Source organism: Haplochromis burtoni, unplaced genomic scaffold, assembly GCF_018398535.1.
Source record: "Haplochromis burtoni strain Fernald_Lab_line unplaced genomic scaffold, NCSU_Asbu1 Contig_246, whole genome shotgun sequence".
Taxonomy (NCBI): domain Eukaryota; kingdom Metazoa; phylum Chordata; class Actinopteri; order Cichliformes; family Cichlidae; genus Haplochromis; species Haplochromis burtoni.
Genome location: NW_024582607.1, coordinates 734,967 through 757,471, shown reverse-complemented (window position 1 = coordinate 757,471; position 22,505 = coordinate 734,967). Strand labels below are relative to the sequence as shown.

At 40.5% G+C, this 22,505-nt stretch overlaps 1 protein-coding gene and 1 non-coding gene across 3 annotated transcripts in view; one reads left to right on the top strand and one right to left on the bottom strand.

Moving 5' to 3' along the window:
- Nucleotides 1-22,505, bottom strand: part of LOC102289338 (kelch domain-containing protein 8B) — a 231,930-nt gene that overhangs the window by 148,497 nt on the left and 60,928 nt on the right. Inside the window, exons 2-3 of one of the 2 annotated variants that reach the window (XM_005938079.2) lie at nucleotides 11,461-12,139; nucleotides 10,752-11,319 (exon numbers count right to left, since the gene is read on the bottom strand). In XM_005938079.2, coding sequence (XP_005938141.1) covers nucleotides 10,752-11,142 — 391 coding nt within the window. In that variant the 5' untranslated portion in view covers nucleotides 11,143-11,319; nucleotides 11,461-12,139. Of the gene's footprint in view, nucleotides 1-10,751; nucleotides 12,140-22,505 lie in introns of both variants that reach the window. The other variant, XM_014338677.2, reaches the window with a different exon arrangement.
- LOC121815588 lies at nucleotides 6,063-6,168 on the top strand. Its single transcript, XR_006055205.1, has one exon. It is a non-coding gene; the product is annotated as a U6 spliceosomal RNA (small nuclear RNA).

Below are 22,505 nucleotides of genomic sequence, written 5' to 3'. Positions count from 1 at the left end.
TAAGAACCATTTACATACATTGCAGTATTTTTTCTCTAGAGAGAGAGGAGACTTTCTTGGGATTTTGTTTTTAACTGACTTCACATCTCTTTTTTCCTCAAAGACAGCTCTCACACAGCACTTTGAAGCCGTGACAGCGTGCCTTTATCTTCTTCCTTATAGAAACACACTTTATATCAATCAGGAGCTTGACAATCCTGCGGAAACAGTCATTTTTCAGTCAGGCGGATTCCAGGCCCGCTGACAGATAGGCAGTGGATGTTGACTGAGAGGAGGGCAACGGTCATTAATCACAGACTGAGGAGAAGAGGGAAATTATACTCATCACTGGAGTATGCCACTTTTGAGTCATGCTCCTGCTGCGATTAAAAAAAAAAAAAAAAGAAGCTCTGCTGTACAGAGGACTGAAAGCGAGATATTTTAATAATAACAATAAAGGGCTGCAGGAAAGTAACGTAAGGAGGGGAGCTCAGAACCAACAAAAGTTGGGGTATGGGAAATCTCTTACATTCATTTTTGGGATTAGGGATGAAAAGAAGGAAAGATAAGACTGTAGGTTCAAGGAAGGAAAACACACACAGACATGCAGTGTTCACTTCATTGAAAGCAGCAAAGGGTGCTGAAATGAAGCACCCAGACAAACACGCCCTCTCTTTCTCTGAAATGCATGCACTATCTGTTGCTAACTTAGAAACACAGAAAATGCACATATGCCCTCTGTCTGTGGCACAAACAGGCATTTACAAATAATCTGCCTGCTCCCTTTGATTGGTCTAAAAACAAACACGGCAGTCACACACTTGTTGCTTAGCAACAGCAATGCTCGGCTGATCAGTCGACTCGGAAACGCAGAGTGAGTCAAGAGGTAGAAAACAGCTAGGGGGCGACACATGGGGGGGGGGGACAAGTGCTGAGAGGACATGAAAAGACAGTGGAGGATACAAAAGGACATCAAAAGACAGAAAAGCACATGAAAGGATGTGTCCAGAAAGGAGGATAGAGGATTAGATGAAAGGAGGAGAGGACCAAATTCAAGCAGAAGGGAGAGGAAAGGAGAAGAGAGGAGGCCAAAAAAAGAGAGGGCATGAAAAGGAGAAAGAAGCGGAAATGAAATTAGGAAAGGACACAAAAAGATTTGTAAAGGGAGGAAAGGATGTGGGGCTGTGCAGCAGTCCAAGACATATCAATCATCAGACCACCATCTGAAAGACACACACACACACACACAGCCCGAACATCAGAAGGCATCAGCTGAGAGTATCTGGAAGTTGCCTTGAACCACTTCCCAACACATGTTCAACACTCACTGAACTGCTTGTTGGTCTCTCTCACTCTCTTTCAGAGGCTGTCCAAGTCCAAGAAAAGATCACAGTCGTATTTATCAATCCAGCAATACTTCATGATCTACACTGAATGTGAACTCCAGTCCAGCCAAGAAAGGCCAGTTTAGTACCTCCTCATCATTACTGGTGTTTTCTGCCTTGCTACATGCAGTGATGGACGCACAGCCAATCTGTTGGAGCCAGAATTCTGGCTGGGTTGTAAGGGATCAGACACTTATTTCACTCTACGCCACACCAATCAATTTATAGCTTCATGTAATGTGTATCTGACTAATACAAGTAAATAAGCTAAACCCTTCCTCACATGTAAACTCGGCTGTTTAACACCTGCTGTTGTGACCAGGCCACAGGCTTGACAAGCATTTAAATGTTTCAGGTAAATTGTTTCCAAAAGACAAATTAGTCTTAGCTGGGTCATCCAGGAATATTAGCAATCAACATTTCATTATCTCTTTACAAGGACAACACAACCCCTTTAAGCAGCCAGCCTTGGGGATGAAATGTTTTTTTGTGTTAGCCCCTCTATTTAGCCCCGCTAAATAAAAGACTAGTCTCAGTGGAGCATTTAGAAGTACAATGAGCTGACTCTCTGCTCATGGCACTTTGTATTTTGGCTCCACAATGGGCCTGAAGGACAGCCTAGCTGCTTGTTGTTATCTACCATTCCTGCTGTAATGTGTGTTCATCTGTTTCTCTTGATATTAAGTCAACTTCTATAATAAATGTATATATACAACATTTTCAAACTCTTGACGTGCCTCTCTTAAACACTTATTTCTACAATAAATACATTTTTAAAAGATTCGTATTGTCACATGCAAAATGCCTTTAAGATCAAAGAGTGACATATCTAACCTTAAAACTCTTTAATGAGAACTTAAACTGGTCTTTCTGCTGAGTCAGAGAGCAGATAATCTCAGACAGTAGAATAATTCCAAGATCACGGCATAGTAAACAGTACGCCCTGAATCTGTGTCTTCATGCACACATTCATGCAATCATATTAGCTCTGACAGCTTGACAGGACCAGTAGGAGGAGGTAAACACTGTAGGCACTTGGAGTGTGGGAGTTCTGCTGGATCAGTGCTGGAACGTTCATGCCATGTAGATGTGATGCGTTTTGGTTAGAGTTAATCTCCATCTTTCTAGTGCTCCTGTTTCATGTTTCATGATCTCTCCCACAATGATAAACATGCCAAAACACAAGTAAAAGCTGAAAAGTGTCAGCAGCAGCAGTGCTGCTCATATAAAAGAATGCTGTGTGCGGCCTTTTGCATGCACTGTTAGTCTATCAATAAACAATCTGCTGCTGCTGCTTTTGTACTGAGCAGCGTTGAACCAGAAATGATACTGAACTCTCTGGAATGTAATAAATAGCTGTGTTTTATGAGAAATTTCAGATGGATTTGTTCTTTCGGATGAAATTCACAATTTATACCATATTATCTATGCTTTATTTAAAATATATCAGAAAAATAAGTTCAACAGAATTTGTAAGATATAAATTTATCATTTCTGGTCTAATTTCACATCAGAATGTGTTGTACTTGTGTTGTACATGAGCACTCTATACTACACCCATATTCTACGCATAAATTTGATCTATCTAACATTCACTCTCCAATGAACACACCAGGAGTAACTTAGGGTTCAGTATCTTACCCAAGAATACTTTGGCATGCAGACCGCAGGGATAGAACCAGCAACCTCTCGATTGACAGGCACCCTCCTTTACCTCCTGAGCCAGAACCACTCCGAGGATGTGGTCCATAACACTAACACAGACAGACAGACAACCATTCATGCTCACATCAATTTAGAATCACCGATCAACCTAACATGCATGTCTTTGGACAGCAGGAGTACCCTGAGAAAACCCATAAGGTGAACATGAAAGCTCCACACCCTCTATCGCCCTGTCCTGCAAACAGTAAAAAGAAAAACAGAGCCTTGATATGAGTTAATGCTGTGAAAGGGATTATTTAACCCAAACTCTGATGTGAAAAATTTCCCAAATATCACACAAATTTCTTACATTTTCCCAAATCTAACCAAAGAAGCATTTGCAACAAAAGTAACAGAAAACATATGAAAGCCTAACATAGCAAATGAACAAACTAAATCTAACACTGAACAAAGTGCAAAAATAATGGCAAAAATCTATTTATATGACGCCGTCAATAAAGGTCTACAGAAAAGAACAAAAAAGGCTTTTTAGAATTTTAGAGCCTTCAGTGAGGTTAATACATGTTTTTGACAAAGTAGCTTTTACACATTTCACTGTGAGACTAGATTCTTACTGCATTCATGGCTGTGTGAGGAGGTAAACGTGTGTCCCTTGGTGCTACTTCCCAGCTGTAGCCAGAACATTGTAGCTTGGATACTAACCTTCATCGCCTTACGGTTATTATTTAAATGAAGTAAGAAAATTTAAAGACCACTGCCTCTCATCACTCTAGACTTCCATCAGGCTCACCTCATATCTCATTTAAATTCTGCATCCCTGAAAGAAAGATCCTACAACAGTTTCACAACAAAAGTTTGCCTCAAAATGTGAATTCTGCCTGTTATGGTATCAGTAGCACTTTAAGAATTCGTACAGGGAACTGCATAGTTTAGAGTATATCACAGTACCAACCAGAATACAGCAGCCAGGGTGCTACACATGCAGGAGTATGCACATAGACACAGCATTTGTATTCAGTGTTGGCCATTTGTGTTACAAATGGCCAACAGCTACAGCTGAGCAATGAATCAAAAATGAATCAAAACCAACATTAGACATTGCTTTTATTTTCATTTCACAAAAAGACGAGAGTGATGGTGAAATGCAACTGAGACAACTGCAATTTGCTGCTACACATCTGCACAGACAGCATGCTAATGTGAAACTAGCCAAAAACCCAGAATGACATTATGGGTGAATGCATGTGGACTCCACCCCAGCAGCCAGAACCTCATATCCAACAGGTAACAAAAGCAATGACTCCGTCATGGTCCTGGGTCTGGGGATGCAGCACTTATGCGTTTCTGGTTTATGAATATTCTTTGATTTTTTTCATGGTGTAGTCATTTGTATTTCAAGTTTTCCTAGTTACTATCTGCTTATATTTTGTAGTTTCTAATCTTTAAGTTTTGTTACTGTGCCTCTTCTCTATTCCACATTTCATGTCTCCCTTGTCTTCATGTTCGTTTTGTGTGTCTGTTTTCTCGTTCCTTTCTGTTTGTTCCCATGTCGGTTTCTTCCCCGGTCCCTGTGTCAAGTCCACGTCTTAGAGTTTGTCTCCTGTTTCATGTTTTATTTTGATAGTCCCTTCAAAGTGTTCAAATTGTGTCTTATTAGTTCCAGCTGTGTTTCCCTCCTGTTTCCCATCCCCTCGTTATCCTTGGCTTATTTAGTCCTCTGTCTTCCTCTGCCTGTTGTTGGATGGTCTGCTCATCTCCTTTCGTGTTTCCAACAACCAAAGTAATAACACTAATCTGTGACCTCACTTGGAGCAAATCATTATCCTAATACACACACCAACTTAGTCTTAAGCTTTTTCAGTGTCAAGATTTACCTGTGGTGCTATTTATTATCCCTTTTTCTACTAGTAAAAACCCACCCTATGGTTTTTGCCAGGCCTGCATCAGACTACAGTTAGAGTTGAGAAGACAACAACAAAAAGCAACTTCCAGGAAAAGATGAAATGTCAACAGCCCCATCCTACATGTTTACAGCCCATTTCATCGGCAGCTATATTCGTTGATTCCTTTACATATGCTTTCTGTTTTTGTAACTGTTGATCAGCCTCTAAATAATAAGCCTAAATAGCTTAATTACTACTGAACTAATAGTAAACGTGATTTGCACAGTGTTTAAAACTACACATTTACACAGTCAATTAAAGAGGAAAGAGCACTACTTTTGACATTTTGCTACAGGTCAGAGATAGTCTAAAGAGGTCAGAAAGAAAATCATCTGGACTTCTTTAAGTTCCTTGAAGATGTTTCATCTGAGAAGCTTCTTCAGTTCTAAGAGCAAATGGTGGAGAGTCCCAGATTTTTAAGCCCTATGGGAGTGTCCAAGAGGGTCATGGACCCCCTATTGATCCTCTACCTAATCACACAAGCCAAGGTGTCATTACGGGTGTAGGTCACAATCAGCCAAGGTTTCGAGTGAACCCACTGTGAAACCTAGCCCCACCCTATCATGTGATTTACTGAGGTCAAAAGGCCCAGGATGTGAGTGGGCATTTAGGTGTCTTGGAAGGGATCTCAAAACTGGATTATAGATGGCAGGCAGTTGGTGTCGTAAGCCCCCGCCTCTGTTCAAAGATGGTTGTTCACAGTCTTCTTTCAAACCATCTGTCTTCTCTGTCCAAAATGTGAACACTGGCATCCTCTTTGTCCTTTAGGTGCAGATGGACAGCCGAGTCTTGTCCAGTCGAGGTGGCTCTTCTATGTTGTGCCATGAGTTTATGAATAGGGGGTACACTCCCATAAGGCTTAAAGTCTGGGACTCTCCACCAGTTGCTCTTAGAACTGAAAAAGCTTCTCGGATGAGAGGTCAAACGTCTGCAAGGAACTTAAAGTCCAGACACTTTCCAATCTCTTTAGACTACGATGGCCTGAATGACTGAGAACCTTCACAAAGATACAGATCAGAGAGTTTGACCCTCACATGAATATCAGTAACTGTGAGCATAGAAATTGAGATGGAAAACAGTGAAAAGGCGTGCTTGCTTCGGCAAGCGCGTACGCTAAATTGGATACGATACAGAGAAGATTAGCATGGCCCCTGCGTAAGACTTTACCTCGTAAAAATAAACGACACCCGCTGTTTGCAGTGACTACTTGTGGACTTTTATTTTGGTTTTGGTTCTTTGGATATAAATTCAAATCTTTCAAAAGATTCCCCTCTCCCTGCCAGTCATGCTCATTTTTCTCCTTCAGTTAATGGCAAAGATAGCAATGAAAACTTGGCAGTTGTTAAACCTTCTGATGACCGTATGTGTCACATGCACATGAACATGCAAACATTCACTTTGTGTGTGTAAAAAGGGCGGACGCTCATAAACTGGCCTCAATCCCACAGTTTCTATATACAAATACAGAGAAAAAGAAACGTCACTTTATATTTGAAGAAAATAATTTAATTAATCACTATATAGATGTTACGAATCTTGGTACGCTTGGTAATTTTCAAGAAAATTAAAGAAGTCCAGACGCTTTTCTTTCCAAGCTCCTTAGACTATGATGACCTGGATGACTGAGAGCCTTCACAGACACGCTTGGTAAAGTTCATCAAGATTGAAGCTGTCGTCTTAGAGGAGTTTGGGAACAAATACAAAGACATGAATACACTACGCTGCTATCATGATGGTAAGGAAAACGATAATAATGATAGAAGACTGGAAATAGTGCATGAAAAAAATGATAGAAAACTATAAGTTGCACTCCTTTGTATTTTTTCCTTCCTACTTCCTTCCACACTGCACTGCAGTTTCTCTGGAAACTACGAGCCTGGAAACATGAGCATCCATGCTGTTAATGTTAAGCTTTTCTGTAATGGCACTTTTTCTCTAATGGTTAAACTGGTTTCCGCACTCAAAGCATGTTCCTGCTTGAGTTGGCTGCTGGCTGGGTAAACATAAATATTGAATTTTAACAGATCTGAAACATTGCACTAACGCAAAGAGGCTAAAGCTAGAGCTGTATCCAGAGCAGAGAGCCAGCCACAAGCCAGCAGCCTTGATAAGAGCTAGAGGATCAAAGCAGTTATGGGGAAAATTAATAAGATGGGTGAAAAAATTTATTGAATTTATAAATGTATTGGAAAATGGTGTAATATCTCAAATACCTGACATTTGTTTTGTTATATATAAATATGTTCCACTTGCTTTTGTTTGGTAAGATCAAATCTATCACACAAAGGTGGATGCACAGCAACCTTTTCAATGAATTATTGGCACCTCTTTATTTTCAGTTGTTTTACTGAAATAAGTAACAATTTTGGGAAATTTATAAGGTTTGATTTATTTTAATTATTATTATGAAAATAAAGATTGAGGGTTGAAGAAAAGTTGATTTTGCTTTTCATATGCTGTTAGTTGTACTTGGATAGAAAACTGGAGTTGACAAAAAATCACTATCACTAGCTCACACTGTAATCGGTGCATCTCTAGTATATTTATATATTTTTATATATTTTTTTCTCATACACCATTTAAAACCACTGGGACTAAAACTGAAAGAACAACATTAACATTGTCTTATCACAAGAATAACTTCATTTAGGCGTCACATTAACTTCACAGTATACACTACTGTAATTTTAGTCAGATCTTCTGGTGTCTTGGTAATGGGGCTTTGACATGGCTACTGATAAATCTATTAACAGACACAGTCATTTTTCTATATTGCTTTTAATGAATGCAGCCCTTTTGATATCTGATACATGATATATGGTACATTATACAGCACTTTTCCCATCAGACTCAGTCACAGATCACCACTTTGGATGCATCTATTCTTGCTTGTGTGGAATTCAGCCTATATTATGTATTACAATTGGTGCTTCATTTAAAAAGCAGCTTTTGTATTTCTAGCCAGTCGGGTTATTTGAAAAGTGCCCCTAGCTGACTTGACGCCCCGGAAAAAAGTTGTAAAATATGCTCTAGATTCTATACATTTTAAATGACTGCAGCTAAACTTAGCACAAAGCATAATGTCATTACCAATAGTTGATGATGCACATAGAAAACATGGATATAAAGTAGATATATTCATTGTTTTCATGCAAGACAGAACTGTTAGTGTTAGAGTATGTTTAGAAAAAAAGTAACATCAGGCAGTTATTCAAAGATGCTAAAACTTCAAAACATGAAATCTCCCACACACCAAATATGTGTAGATTAAAACTAGATTATTACCGGTGTTAAGTCCTACACCCAAGAGTTCTGCCATTCAGTTAATAGCAAGGAAATTTAGTAGAGTCCAATTCCCTCCAAACACTTTAGATAAAAAGAATCACTGATCCAAAAGCAGAATGTTTGACAGTGTTTCTAATACATCTCTCTGCACATTTCACAAAATTACTGCATCATAGCTGCACAATGTTTCATCATAATATACCCATAATACTAAACCATGTAAAGTTTTAATATTCATTTGATAACACATTCCAAAAACAAGCTACAAGGATCAAACCGATCTGCAGTTTCCTCATCAGCAGCACCTGTGCTCTGTCTCTTGCATATTTAAAACAGTATAAGGCATATATACATGCACATCAGAGAAACATTCCCTTATTCTGTCTCTATTACCTTGAAAGGTCATATTGATTCCTCAGTTTATAAGGCCAGCGCTCAACAGAAAGCAGCCTGAGATGTAAACAAAAGAAACAGCAGGAAGAAGCACTTCAACAAGTGGATGTCTCTTTTATTCTCCTTCTGTTCTCAGTTTTTTTGCTCCGTATTGTAAAAATGTAAATCTCTCTGGACTTTTGGGCTAAAGATATGCACTCCATCTTTTCCCCTTTATTGGAAAGGAGATCAGTTCATTGTCTTGTCTTCTTTCTCCCTCAGCCTCGCTTTCTCACGACTCTCCCTTCCTCCTGCCAACATACACAAACTGACAGCCAGCACACGCCTGGGGAATGAGCATGAAGTCCAGTATGTTTATTCAGTGGAGGCAGACCGCGTGATGATTGCCTCTGCACGAGCTACGTTCGGTGACATTCTGCGTACACGAGGAAGCATGCACACAGTAGACATGAGCGCAGACACCCACAACTAATCTACTGACCATTTACATAATCAGAACTTTGGGCCTGGCCACGTGCAGTATTTACAGAACCTAAACCAAAGCTAAGCACCAACATCACGACTTGTGCGAGCAGCAATCGATCTGAGCACCACTCAGCTTTAATCACAAGAGAAAAACCTCCCACTCAGGAGACACTTTAGCATCTGAAAAGCTTCTACCAAAATGTGATGCTAATTAGTTAACTTCGACACCTCGGAGAATTGAGTTTGTTTCTGCTGTGACTGTTTTAAAGCCTTACAAATACGTCAAAGCAGCTGCATACTCTTCTTCATCAGTTTTTAATGAGCCTATGTAAAGATTTTTTGGAGTCACTGAGGGAGGGCATGCAAAATCAAACACAAGCAGAGGAATGCTCTGCAATTAGGTAAACCTGTCAAACAAAGACTGGACACACTATCTCTATGATCTAGCTTTTTTCAGCTCTGGTGAAATGCTGACTAACTTGGCTTTGTGTATCTGCTGATACAAAGCATTGTATCAGCAGATCAGCATTGTAAAAAACAATGAGAGTAAATGAAAAATAAAAATTAATGTCATCACTTGCCTTTTGTTGCATTTTTCTCATTTCAGCTAAGTGTGGGAGTCTTTACTGTGTGCTGCTGTTATTTCTGCTCATGCTAGTTTCTCCTCTCCCTGCTCTCACTGTGAGTGCAGCTCCTCACACAAAGGCAACGTGCGTGGGAAACGGAATTGACCAGCAACAAGTGAAGTGAAAGAGTAGTTATTTTGTTGATGGCAATAAATCTAACTAAAAGCCAATAAATCAAGCGCCCCAGGAAGTATTACATCACACATAATAACACAAGAGAGAAGAGCCAAGGAGAAGTGGACTGGTTTTTATATGGTGCTTTACAAAACATGCCTCATCACACAAGCACTTGTTTCTAAACCTATATGCTTTCCATCTAAAATTCACCATCTGATAGATGCATCAGAGGGCAACTTGTGGTTCAGTACTTTGCCCAAAAGTACACCACCATGCAGACGAAAGTAACAAGGAATCAAACCACCAACCTTCTGATTAGTAGATGACCTAAAACCTGAGATACAGCCACCCAAACCCACATGCAATGTGTCATCTTTAAGCTTTTCATGTGTATCAGCTCACTAAACCCCATTTGGTGGATAAATCAAAAACACTGACCAACATACATAGAACACCTCTTTCCTGCTAGCAAACAGGAAAGCTAACATAGCTAACATGTGGCAAAAAAAGAGAAAAATACATTGAAATTAACAGACTGGCTGCCTGTCACCTTTATGCTTTCTGGGACATACTTACTAGATGGCACATCAGTGATCATACACATGAAACAATCCAGTCAATGGATGAATGGAAGTAGTATATGGAAAGAGGTAAAACTTGAAAATGTAAAATTAAAAGGATTGCCCATCCTACAAATATTTACCTGTAACCTCATCAAAGCTGCAGTAAACCAATAACAAGTACATCTTTAACTAAACTGGTTACAAATACTAAGCCATGATTGGACACTGCTCTTTGAGATCAACAGATTTAAGTTTCAAAGTGAGAAAACTGTGACAGTGTGACAACAATATCACAAAGCAGAGCAGCGCAGGTGGATTACGCTTTCTTACCTTTCTCCACTGTGGTGACTCCCATGGATGGCTGACCCAGACTCGCCTTTGTCTCCCATTTGCCCTCATCGGGGTGGTACATTTCCACAGAGGCCAGAGGGGTCTGCTGCTGATTCATTCCCCCAAGCACCATAACCTGGCCCCCTAGCACCACAGCTGAGGCCCCCGCCCGCGCAGTAGGCAGTGGAGGCAGTTGGCTCCACGTCTGGCTCTCTACATCCAGGACTTCAACGCTGTCCAGAGGCATGCCGGTCTCACTGCAGCCCCCGAGCACATAGACCAGGCCTTCGTGGTAAACAGGCGTGCAGTAGACGCGGCACTGCGACATGGAAGGGAACTGCTCCCAGTACAGAGACTTGACAGGACTCACCGCCATCTCCTGCACAGGCATGTCTCCAGGGCCGAGAGGAGGGGACGCACCATCACACACACACACCACACCGTAGAGGAGGTAGAGAGAGAGACAAGGAGGGCAAGCAGGAGAGGGCACGCAAAGGTGGAACGCAAGAAGTAGAAACAAGCAGAGTCACAAGCTTGTTTCTGTCTGTCTGAGTAACCACCTGAACTCCTGTGTCCACAGAGAGAGCGAGGATGACATGAGAGAAAAGAAAGATGGATGGGAGGGGGTGAAGAAGACAAGGATGTAGGTCAGTGAAAAGAGTGAAGTGAACAAGGAGAAAGGAGGAAAGCAGCAACGCGAGTCACTCACTCCTCAGCCAGATGTCACGACTTGCTCTCTACTCAAATGTTTTATTCATCCAGCTGTTGGTGTTTTCGAGCAGTGAAGCCATCTGCCCTTCAGTCTCCTTTATTCCTTCCTCTTCCAGCCCTCTTTTCTCCTTCACTGCTTCCTCCTGGGTGTTATTTTGGTTAAAGTTTCAGTCTCAGTATACTCCTGGGTGGGAAATGACATTTGAACAGGGGTTTCTGAGGGCCAAATATTTAATCCCACAATAATCTGAAAGTCAAGGGCTGAGGAATTTAAAAAAGAGAGGGAAAAAATGAAGCAGCGAGACGGGGCTCAAGGGGGAAGAGGGGTGAAAGGATAGTGACCTTTAATAATATGCTGACAATCCAAGAAAAAGCCTTTTTGGCGCCTTCAGTCGAGGAGCAATTATTCAGGGCTACCAGTGCCCCTCAGCTGTAGCTCTGTAGTTCTGTTTGCACCTTTGTGACAGAGCGCACAGCGAAAAAAAATCCTTGCTCATGAACCAGAGTCTTTAAACTCTACAGGACTGTAACAACTGCAAGACTTTGTCACATTTCAAGAAAGAATGTTTTCTTTTGGTTAAACAAAAATTCCAAATCCTGGTGTCGAGCGCTGAGACTTGTCATCAGACACAAAGTGTGTGCTGAGAAGCTTCCTGGTAGCTTTGGAGAGGCCCAACCTGGAAGAAAAGACAGTGCAGGATTAGACATGCACTTGGTGGTATAAATTAAAAGCTAATATGATGACAAGCTTATAATTACAATATAATTCAGTGAGACCAATGTGAGAGGGAAAATTATCAAAGTACTGCATGGCAGAATGTATTTAAAGCCCTGTTTGTGCTGGTGTAAACAGCATACAGTATGTACAAATAGACAAAATAGAGAATAACAACTATTAACAAACAGCTGGAGTAATGGTAGTATAGTAATTATATGCTACCCATGTCAAGTTGGTAAGACCTGGCTAAAGCGTGCCTCTGGTGAAAGGTTTTAATCTTTCTGTTATTATTAAAGTAAGAAGTAAAATGAAAGAGTTTATTTTTTATTCTCGATCCCATCACAGTCAAGTGATCATGGAAATTTTCCTACTCCAATCTGACTAAACTAAAAACAATCAATTTTTGTTTTGTTTTGCCTGTTTTTAATAGAAAATGCACAATAATTAACAACAGTACTTGGGTCAATCGTATAAATGTGCCCAATTCAGCCACGCAGACATATTCCCTGCAATTCCTGACAGTTTGAAGGCATTCATGAATACTATAAGAAAACCAAAGGCACAAAAGCATCTATGCATAGAAAAGAGCGAGAAGTCTATGAATAATAAAACAAAGACATAACCATATATATTATTAAACAAACAGACCACTTATAATGCTTAGAAGCAAAAATAAAAGCACATGAAAGCACCAAAACAGAGAGAGTAAAAGAGTGACTTAAACACTATTTTGGGCTATGACAGCATGTCTGATCATCCAGCAACCACAGTTTGGTTTAGAGAAATGCTAAATCATTTGTATGAGTTCTGGGGGCTTATTAATCTAGCTCTCAAGGAGGACACTAAGGCGTTGGAGAGACATAATCCATTATCTCTTCCCAGGTGGAAGCAAAAAAACACCTTACACAGGAGGTGTCTGGGAAGCATCCTGGTCAAATGCCCAAACCACCCCAATTGGCTCCTTTTTGATGAGAAGTGGTAAAAGCTCTACTCTGAGTCCATCCCATATGAGCGAGCCCCTCACCCCCTCTAGAGCTCCAGCACCCTTGAGTGGAAGCTCATTTCCTTCGCTTTTTCCCACAGTACCTAAAATTGTAATCTTTTGAACACCAGTCACAGTCTTAGGTTCTTGCTTAATAAATGTGAAGTAAACGTGTACAATTTTTCTATAGAAAGTCTATTTAGTTTGTCACAAGTGTTCTTCAGTGTTAATTTATAAAATATAATCACAGTATTGGTGAAACAAATTGCAATTATTGTCCTTCAAATCCTTCAGCCCCATTTACTCTACTCTGTATTTATCCCAGTCAGCTCATCCTGCATTTATCTGCCTTCCAGCAGCTCACTTGCGATGCAACACCACCAACAACCAGCAGCAGGACTGCAGTACATGCAAATAGGACAATTACTGCTGCTGATTGAGTTACAGGGTTTTGTTACCAAAAGTGGGAATTAGATGCAAATGGATCCAAAATCTGATAAACATTTAATCAATAAAGATTTAAATGAGCAAATGTAACATCTGCTGAATCGTAATTGCTTAGTGCTCCTGACACAAACATGTGTCAGGGCTGAGTTCAAAGTATAGAGAGTTAGAACAACTAATCCAATCAGATCTCAACATAAGAGCACTGCATTCATATTTCAGTGTATCTTAGAATCACATTCATACTGTTGCCAGCAATGAGAAGCCTGTCTGTGCAATGAGTGTGTGTCTGTGTGTGTCTGTGTGTGTAGACGCAGCAGGAGGCGAGCACACCGTGACCTGAGGTATGACAAGGAAAGCAATGACATTTAGCAGGTGGGAAGAGAGAAAGAAGGCAACCCAACATATAGAGTCGCTCTACTCCACACTTTCTCCTCTGCTGTCCTCATCTTCTAGCTCTATATGTTGACACTGTATTCATAATTAATGATGCATTCTTCCTCGGCTCAATTAGTTGGCCTTTAACTGACCTTTAGGTCAAGTGAGAAGGAAAGGGAAATGAGGTGAGTGCGTGTCCATACTTGTATGTATGTGTGCATGCATTTGCATAGAACAGCTATGTAAATATCTTTGTGTCTGCATCAAGCAAGACAAAGTTATCATGTAAAAGTTTAGTTTCACCATGCTACCTGAATACTGGGTATTCAGTTGTGAAACAGCTTTCTGCTATACACAGCGCTCATTTTTTATTTAGCTAATATATGTTACACTGCCACTGATGTCATGAGAAATGCTTTCCATCTTATTAATAAAAAGAAGCACAAAAGGACAGATACAGCACGTGTACTTTTCACAAACCAGCCATCACAAACGGGAGATGCACACAAATGCCAATTAGAAAAATGCTTATTTTAAATTAAAGAGAACTTTAACCAATCATGGCATGCGTGGTCAGGACTGTCAGTGGTGTGAGTCAGTTATTATGGAGATGGTGCTGCTCAGTACAACAAAATAGGTCAAGGAATAACCAAAATCCAGAATGATGTCTCAGGGAAACAAGTAAAATATTATTATAGGGTCTGCCTTACAATATAAAGCTCCTTGAGGCGACTGTTGTTGTCATTTACTGAATTGAACTGAATGAAGGTTTTTGTAAAGCACACTATACTCAGATATTACCAGTGTTGTTGATTGGAAAAAAGCCACAACTCATTTCCAATGCTGCAGAAGGGTTACACAGACTCGCTGAAAGAAAGGTGAGCTGTAGTGGGTCATCTCACGTCTGTGATGGTTTGTGTTGGCATTTCAGCCAATGGTGTCAACATTGATGGAATTATGTACAAAGAAAAGCACCGTCAGATTTTGATCCATCATTCAATTTTTCCAGATGACAGTTAACTCAAAAATACTGGCAACTGAATAAAGACATACCTGGAGAGAAAAAACACACAATGGAACACTATCGGCTCTACAGAGCTGGATGTCAACATTATTGAAGCATTGTGGGATCATCCTGACAGAGAATGGATCAAAAAGTAGACAACATTCAAAGAAGAGCTTTGAATGTCCTTCAAAAAGCCTGGAGAAGTACTACTCAAAGAAATTACAAAAAAGCTTTTTTACCCTCTGTACTCTTGCCTTTTAGCAAAATGACTGATATGGTGATGATCAGATTTTATGAAGGTGTTTCTAAACATGAAGAGTTCAAATTGATGAAGTTATACAAGCAAACAGTTCAAAGAGCTGGCATAAAGAAGTTTCAGAAAAAAAGGGTTGTTAATTCTACTCTTGGTATAAACTGCAAGCTAATGGCTAAGTGTAAGGAAAAGACATGAGACTGAATGTGGATCACCATCCAGCACTTAAAAATCCCCACTGTCTATGTATATATTATCTATAGTGATAAACACATACCTGTGATGCTGCCAAATATGAGACTGTCAGATGTGGGATTTGCAGTCATGTCTGGCACCATCATGGGTTGTGTACAGTTAGAAGTCATTGGAAATAAAGGCACATGCCTAGTGCCTATTAAAGATGGAGTCTGACATCAGTGTTACGGATCCAGTGATAAAAGAAACCCCATCGAATTCTGCTGACCCTGAACTCGAAGAAACCGATGTAAACCCCTGGCCGTATTTAAGGGACCATTTCGGCTTCAAGTCCAAGAAAGGCAACAGCTTTATCATGCAGTGTAAGCTGTGTTTGCCCAGAGAGACCGAGTTAGCAGCTTTTAAAAATTCCACATCAAACCTGCGCAAGCATGTAGAGGTAAGTTAAATAAAACTTGTACTGTTATGGTAGGAAAAAGGCTGTGCTCAAATGAATCACATTAAGTCGAGACATCTGTGAAGAACACAGCTAACGTTGGTTGGTACTAGCAACTTACTGTGATCGAGCACGTTGTTGTCCACGCAACTTACTTTTTTTTTACTGGGTTGGAAAATTGCCAAAAGAAAACGTGTTTACTTACGTTTTCCCTGTTTGTTAATAATAATAACTTATTTTAAAAAATAGTTAAATTAAAGACAGAAGTGGCTACTTTCTTACTTAACCCACATATGTTCACTGTTCACACTGCAGGCAAAAGAATAACAGAGCGCTCACTTGCCTTAGATTAGTCAAAGACAGCTGACTTCTGTTACTTGTTAATTAACACTTGCAACCTCTGTTACTGTCAAATAAAATAAAAAAAACACGAGGTATAATGGTATAATTTACCAGCGGTAGCTATGTAATGCATTGATGTCTTATTAGGGACTTATCGGGGAAAATATTTTATGTAAAATTTGGTGTGTTTAATGAAAACAAAATTGATTTATATGCTGATTGTTTAAAAATTTGTTAACAGAGAAAACATCCATCCAAGCTGAAGGCCTTCAGTGACTTTATAGCGACGCGGAAGCGAGCCCTGGAGCAACCAGAACCCCCAAGAAAGCACGCAAAAATCAGTGATGTGATGGCATTGGGTGCAAACAGACGAGTATCACAGGCAAAGGTTGACAAGCTCATGATTAATTTCATTTGTGAAGGTCTTCATCCATTTACTGTGGTTGAACAACCTTCTTTTAAAGAACTTTTGTTGGCACTGAATCCTCAATGCAAAGTCATTTCCAGACCCACTCTCAGGACCACAATAGAGGGAGCTGCCAATCAGATGAAAAAAACTTTGATGTTGCACCTCAGTAAAGTAAGCCATGTTGCCACCACTACAGATTGTTGGACAGCACACCAGCAAAGTTTCATAGGAGTCACCGCTCATTGGATAGATGAGGAAACCTTGGAGAGGAGATCTGGTGCCTTCCTTGCCAGAGGTTGAAAGGGTCCCACACCTTTGATGTCCTAGCTGGTGCCCTTGATGGCATTCATTGTTAATACAGAATAAGGGGAAAAGTAGTAAGAACGAGAACAGACAGTGGCTCGAACTTTATTAAAGTATTCAGTGTGTTTGGTGAACAAAGTCAGCCTGAGGAAGCGGAGTCAGAGTCAGATCAAGACTCTTCTGAAGAGACCAAAGCAGACTACCTGGACACATTCACCATCCTGTAGCAAGATGGCGGTCTTGAGTACCAGCTTCCACCACATCAAAGGTATACATGCCACCTTTTAAATTTAGTAAGTAAGTAAGTAAGTAAAATTTTATTTATATAGCACATTTCTAGATAAAAGATCACAAAGTGCTTTACAAGGTATAAAACAAAAACAGTCAAAAGTTAACAAAATGCAATTTTAAAAAGATGTGTTTTTAGCTGTTTTTCAAAAGTAATCACTGAGTCTGCAGATCTCAAGTTCTGAGGAAGAGAATTCCACAGTCTGGCGGCCACAGTAGCAAAAGCTCTATCACCCTTGGTTTTCAGTCTTGTATACTGAATAACAAGTAGGCCCTGATCACAAGACCTCAGGGACCTACTAGGGGCATAGGGCTGTAAAAGTTCAATGATGTACGCTGGTGCTTGTTCTTGAAGAGCTTTAAATGTCAGAACCAGAATCATAAAATGGACTCTGAATTCAACGGGGAGCCAGTGCAGCTGTATAAGCAATGGTGTTACATGAGAGTATTTCGATGTTTTTGTCAGAAGCCTTGCTGCAGCATTTTGGACAATCTGCAGACGCTCCAGGGAGTTTTTGTTTAGACATGTAAACAGTGAATTACAGTAGTCCAATCGTGATGAAATGAATGCATGAATAACAATCTCCAGTTCAGTATGAGATATTATAGGGGTCAATTTAGAAATGTTTCTTAAATGATAGAAGCATGACCGAACCAGAGATTTGACATGGACATCGAGGGTAAGAGCAGAATCAAAGGTTATCTCCAGGGTTTGTGATAGAGGATTTCACAAATGTTGAAAGAGGACCAAGAGCATTCATTATGTTAGGTACATGTCTGTCTGGAGCACATACAAGGACTTCAGTCTTTTCTTCATTAAGTTGGAGGAAGTTGTCAGCCATCCAACCTTTGATGGTTTCTAAGCACACATTTAGAATCTGCAGCTTAGAAACATCTTCAGGTTTAAAAGATATATATATAGCTGGATGCCGTCTGCGTAGCAGTGGTAGCGAATGTCCTCAAAGGGGCTCAAAATATGCTGGAGAGGAAGTAGATATATTAAAAACAATAAGGGCCCCAGCACAGAACCTTGTGGCACACCATAGGACAGGGACGTGGAAGATGACCTGTACTTAGAGACTGCCACAGAAAAGTATTGTTCATAGAGATACGAGGAGAACCACTCTAAGGCAGACGCAGATACACCAACCCACTATTTCAGCCTTTCAAGCAAAATGTAATGGTCAACAGTGTCAAAGGCTGACGTGAGGTCCAACATTAGGAGTACAGAACACTTTCCTGCATCGTTTTGCATCAGAATGTCATTGGAAACTCTAAGAAGGGCTGTTTCAGTAGAATGAGCTCTACGAAAGCCAGACTGAAAGTTGTCAAAGATATTATGTTTGTCTAAAACTGCTGTAAGCTGCTTAGCCACAACCTTCTCTAATATCTTAGCAATTAATGGTATTTTTGAGATTGGTCTGTAATTGCTAGTGAGAGATGGGTCCAGCATAGGCTTTTTTAACAGGGGGTGTATAACAGCAGTTTTAAAATAAGCAGGGACTTTACCAGATCCCAGTGAGGAGTTATCTATGGTGAGCACACAGGGACCAATAGAGTGGAAGACATTTTTGAATAACGATGCGGGTAAAATGTCGAGTGAACAGGAGGATGCTTTTGTTGCATTAACTATTTTTTCCAGCTCTGATAGTGAGACGGGTAAAAAGCTTTCTAAAACGACAGGCCGAGCTGGCGTAGGAACTGACAATGCAGATGCTGATGGGAATAATTTTTTCCTTACATTACTAATTTTTTCTAGAAAGAAAGAAAGAAATGTTTCGCAGTCTTCATTAGAAGAAATAATGGCAGCAGGTGGAGCAGGAGTAATAATATCAGTAATAGTGTCAAATAATACCTTAGGATTACCTCTGCTCTTTGCAACCAGATGAGAAAAATAAGCAGCCCTCGCATCTCTAATTGCATTGTTAAAGGAGGCTAAAAGATCCTTTAAATAAAGGAGATGAACATTTAAAGTGGTTTTCCTCCATAACCGCTCAGCTTTACGACAATACGTTTTATGAAGCGGAATGTTGTCATTTAGCCAGGGTAAGGACTTGGAAACAGAAACGGGTCTCAGAAAAACAATGGTTATTAAATAGATCTGTTAAGAAATCAACGCCGTTTTGCGGGAGATAGTGTTAAATTAAAAGCATCCGAGAAATTCTCCGCTGTGGAGGAATTTATGATGCGCGAGATAATTGTGCGGTGAACAGGAGACAAAGGCTCATGAAAAGACATGTTAAAAAGAATACAGTGATGATCAGAGATAAAAATGTCCTCAGAACAAATAGAATCAATATTCAAACCCAAAGTAAAAACAAGGTCCAGCATGTGTTCTTTGTTATGTGTGGGGCCTGACACATGCTGGGTAAAATGAAAAGAATCCATAATTTTGATAAAACCTCTGGCAAAGAGGTCGGAGTCATCAACATGTATGTTAAAATCCCCAACTAGAAGCAGTCTGGGCAACCTCATAGTAGAGGACAGGAAGTCGATAAACTTCGATAAAAACAAGCTATTTGGGCCGGATGGACGATACACCACAGCACAATAAAAAGAATCCTTACTTCCGATTTTAATAAGCTGTAATTCAAAGGAAAGAAAGTGTCCAACTTTCACTGAGCGGCAGTTGAAACGGCCCTGAAATGCCACCACAAGACCTCCTCCACGACCAGATCCCCGAGGCTGGCTGATGACGGAATAGCCGTTCGGGCACATTCTAATGAGAGACAAATAGTCCAAGTCCCGCTGCCAGGTCTCGGTCAGAAATAAGAAGTCCAGTTTTTTAGAAGATATAAAATTGTTAAGAACAAACGATTTATTAGTCAATGATCGGGCATTAAAAAGCACCATGTTCAGCGGGGTGGAAGCATCATTTTTGGCAGAGGCTCGAGTTAAAGGACGTAAATACTCGGGGTTTGAGCCTTCACGCTCGTAGATTCCACTCACCGAGGGGATGAAAAGCCAGTCAGCAGGAGAGTCTGGATGAACCCTTCTGAGGCAGCACGGTCTCGGAGAGCCGGGCCCTGCATATCCAAGCAGGGACGTGGAAAACAAATTCCTCTCCATGGAGCTGTTCTGAGCATAGGTAACAAAGCACGCTCGACATCGCTTTCCAGTCAGACCCCGCCGCCAGAAAAGCCTAAGCTTCACCTGGATACCTGCTCTTCTTCCTCTCCTTCTCCGTGGTCTGCGGGGAACGCTGAGGATGCTGGCCGAGGATCCAGCCACTGGCGGAGGATGGAAAGTGCCAAAGGAGGAGGAGGATGAGACATCTTGAGCCATCATTGAAGATCGGATGGATAACAGCGTCAAACGATCATAAACCAAGGCAGCCAGTACATCATTGATACAAATAGAAAACAGCAGAGCAGAGAAAAACAGCACGACGAAAGAGCGTGACAAACTGCACCCGGCAGCGGCAAAGCCAAACACAGGCACCATCATACCGGAAGCTCTGAGACCTTGGACAATCAGTCGTCACAACAGATGCTGCCAAGGCAGAAGAGATGAATGATGCATACAAACGGCTATCACGAGCAGCCTTTGGGAAATGCCAAACAATCAGGAATAAGTCAGGTCGGTCCTACATGGCAGCAGAAATTGTAGAAAGTGAATGCAAGTTCCAGCTCATCCAGCCAAATCAAACTCGGTGGAACTCAACATACATAGCTCTGGAGAGAATCATACGGCTCATACAAGAGAAGGGGGAGGATGCTATCAGGAATGTCTGTGAAGAATTCAAAGTGAAAATGTGAGTATTATTTCTTATTTCTAAAGTATGACATAAATGACACAGGTGGAAAACAATGCTGGAGCTAGCTCACTTATTTGTTTTTCAAACCTTTTTTTGAATTTTTAAAATGCATGACAATACTTGGCTCTACATTCCACATCTATGCCTGAAGGTAATTTACTAAAAATCGTTTTGCTTTATACAGGCTGAGTCCAGCTGAAATTGCTTTCCTGACTGAGTCAGACTCCTTCAGTCAGAGACGAATACGCACATGGGGTGGCTCCTTCCTGTGATCTTCCAGCTAAAAGTTAAACTCAGCAGACTGGAGACCTCCACTAAAATGTGTCTCCCACTCATCAGAGCCATTCAGGATGGGGTCAAAAAGCACTTTGGTGGGATGATGGAAGACCCTGAACTGATTGCTGCTGCAATCCTTCTTCTGAAGTTCAAGACCACCTGGACTGAGAGGCCTGATATCATAGAAGCAGGTCTGATTTCATAATTTAATATCATGCCGTAATCAGTTCGTTTCTTATGAATTTCAATAATTAATTAACTAAACGAACTATTAATTAAATAAAGTACAATAACATGCACCTTTCTACACAAACTGTAGTTTTTGTAATTCATGCACTTTAATAAACTCTTGTTGCCTCATTTATCCAAAATTAAATGTCAGAAATATTTAATGTGTTGTGTATTTGTCATTCAATAGGTCTGATCTATGTGAGACAACACCTTGACCAGATGGCAGAGGCTGGGGTGGAGCAAGTCAAGCAACATTCATCAGATGAAGAAGACTTCTTCTTTTCAATGAAGTCCAAAAGGCCACAAGGTATAGGAGAGCTGGATGGGTACCTTGCCTGTGTCTCGGACAAGATGGATCTGCTGAATTCATTTCCACACATCAAAAAACTTTCTCTCAAACTTAACACTGGCTTGCCTGCCTCAGCTGCCTGTGAGCGTCTCTTTAGCTGTGCTGGACTACTGTTCACTGCAAAACGATCAAGGATGAGCTCTACTAACTGTGAAAATCAACTGCTCCTCAAAATTAACAGTAAGTTCAGAGAGTAAAACTCTAGGATGGACACAAAGGAACTTTAATCTAGAGGTACAGTAGGGCAGGGCCAAGTTTAAAAAACAAAACAAAACATCTTTATAGCAGCTGCCGTACAGTTCAGCTCAGTACTTGTTCTCTTATTTGACAGTTTAAAATACACTCTCATGTAAAAGAATGATATGGTTTTGTATTGAAAATACTGTGATACCTGACAGTTTGGTTGATTGGTTTGGTGACCATTATCCATTTTCATGTATAGACTTGCAGTTTAACTGCCACTGCACTTTAATTTGTAAAGTTTTTCTTTTCATTAAAAAAGAACTAACAGGGTGGGCCATTTATATGAATACACCGTAATAACATGGGAATGGTTGGTGATTTTAACAGATAGATGTGTCACATGGCCCTCTTCCTATTGAAAAAACAAAAGTTGTATCCAAGATGGCCGACTTCTAAATGGCCACCATGGTCACCACCCATCTTGAGGAGTTTG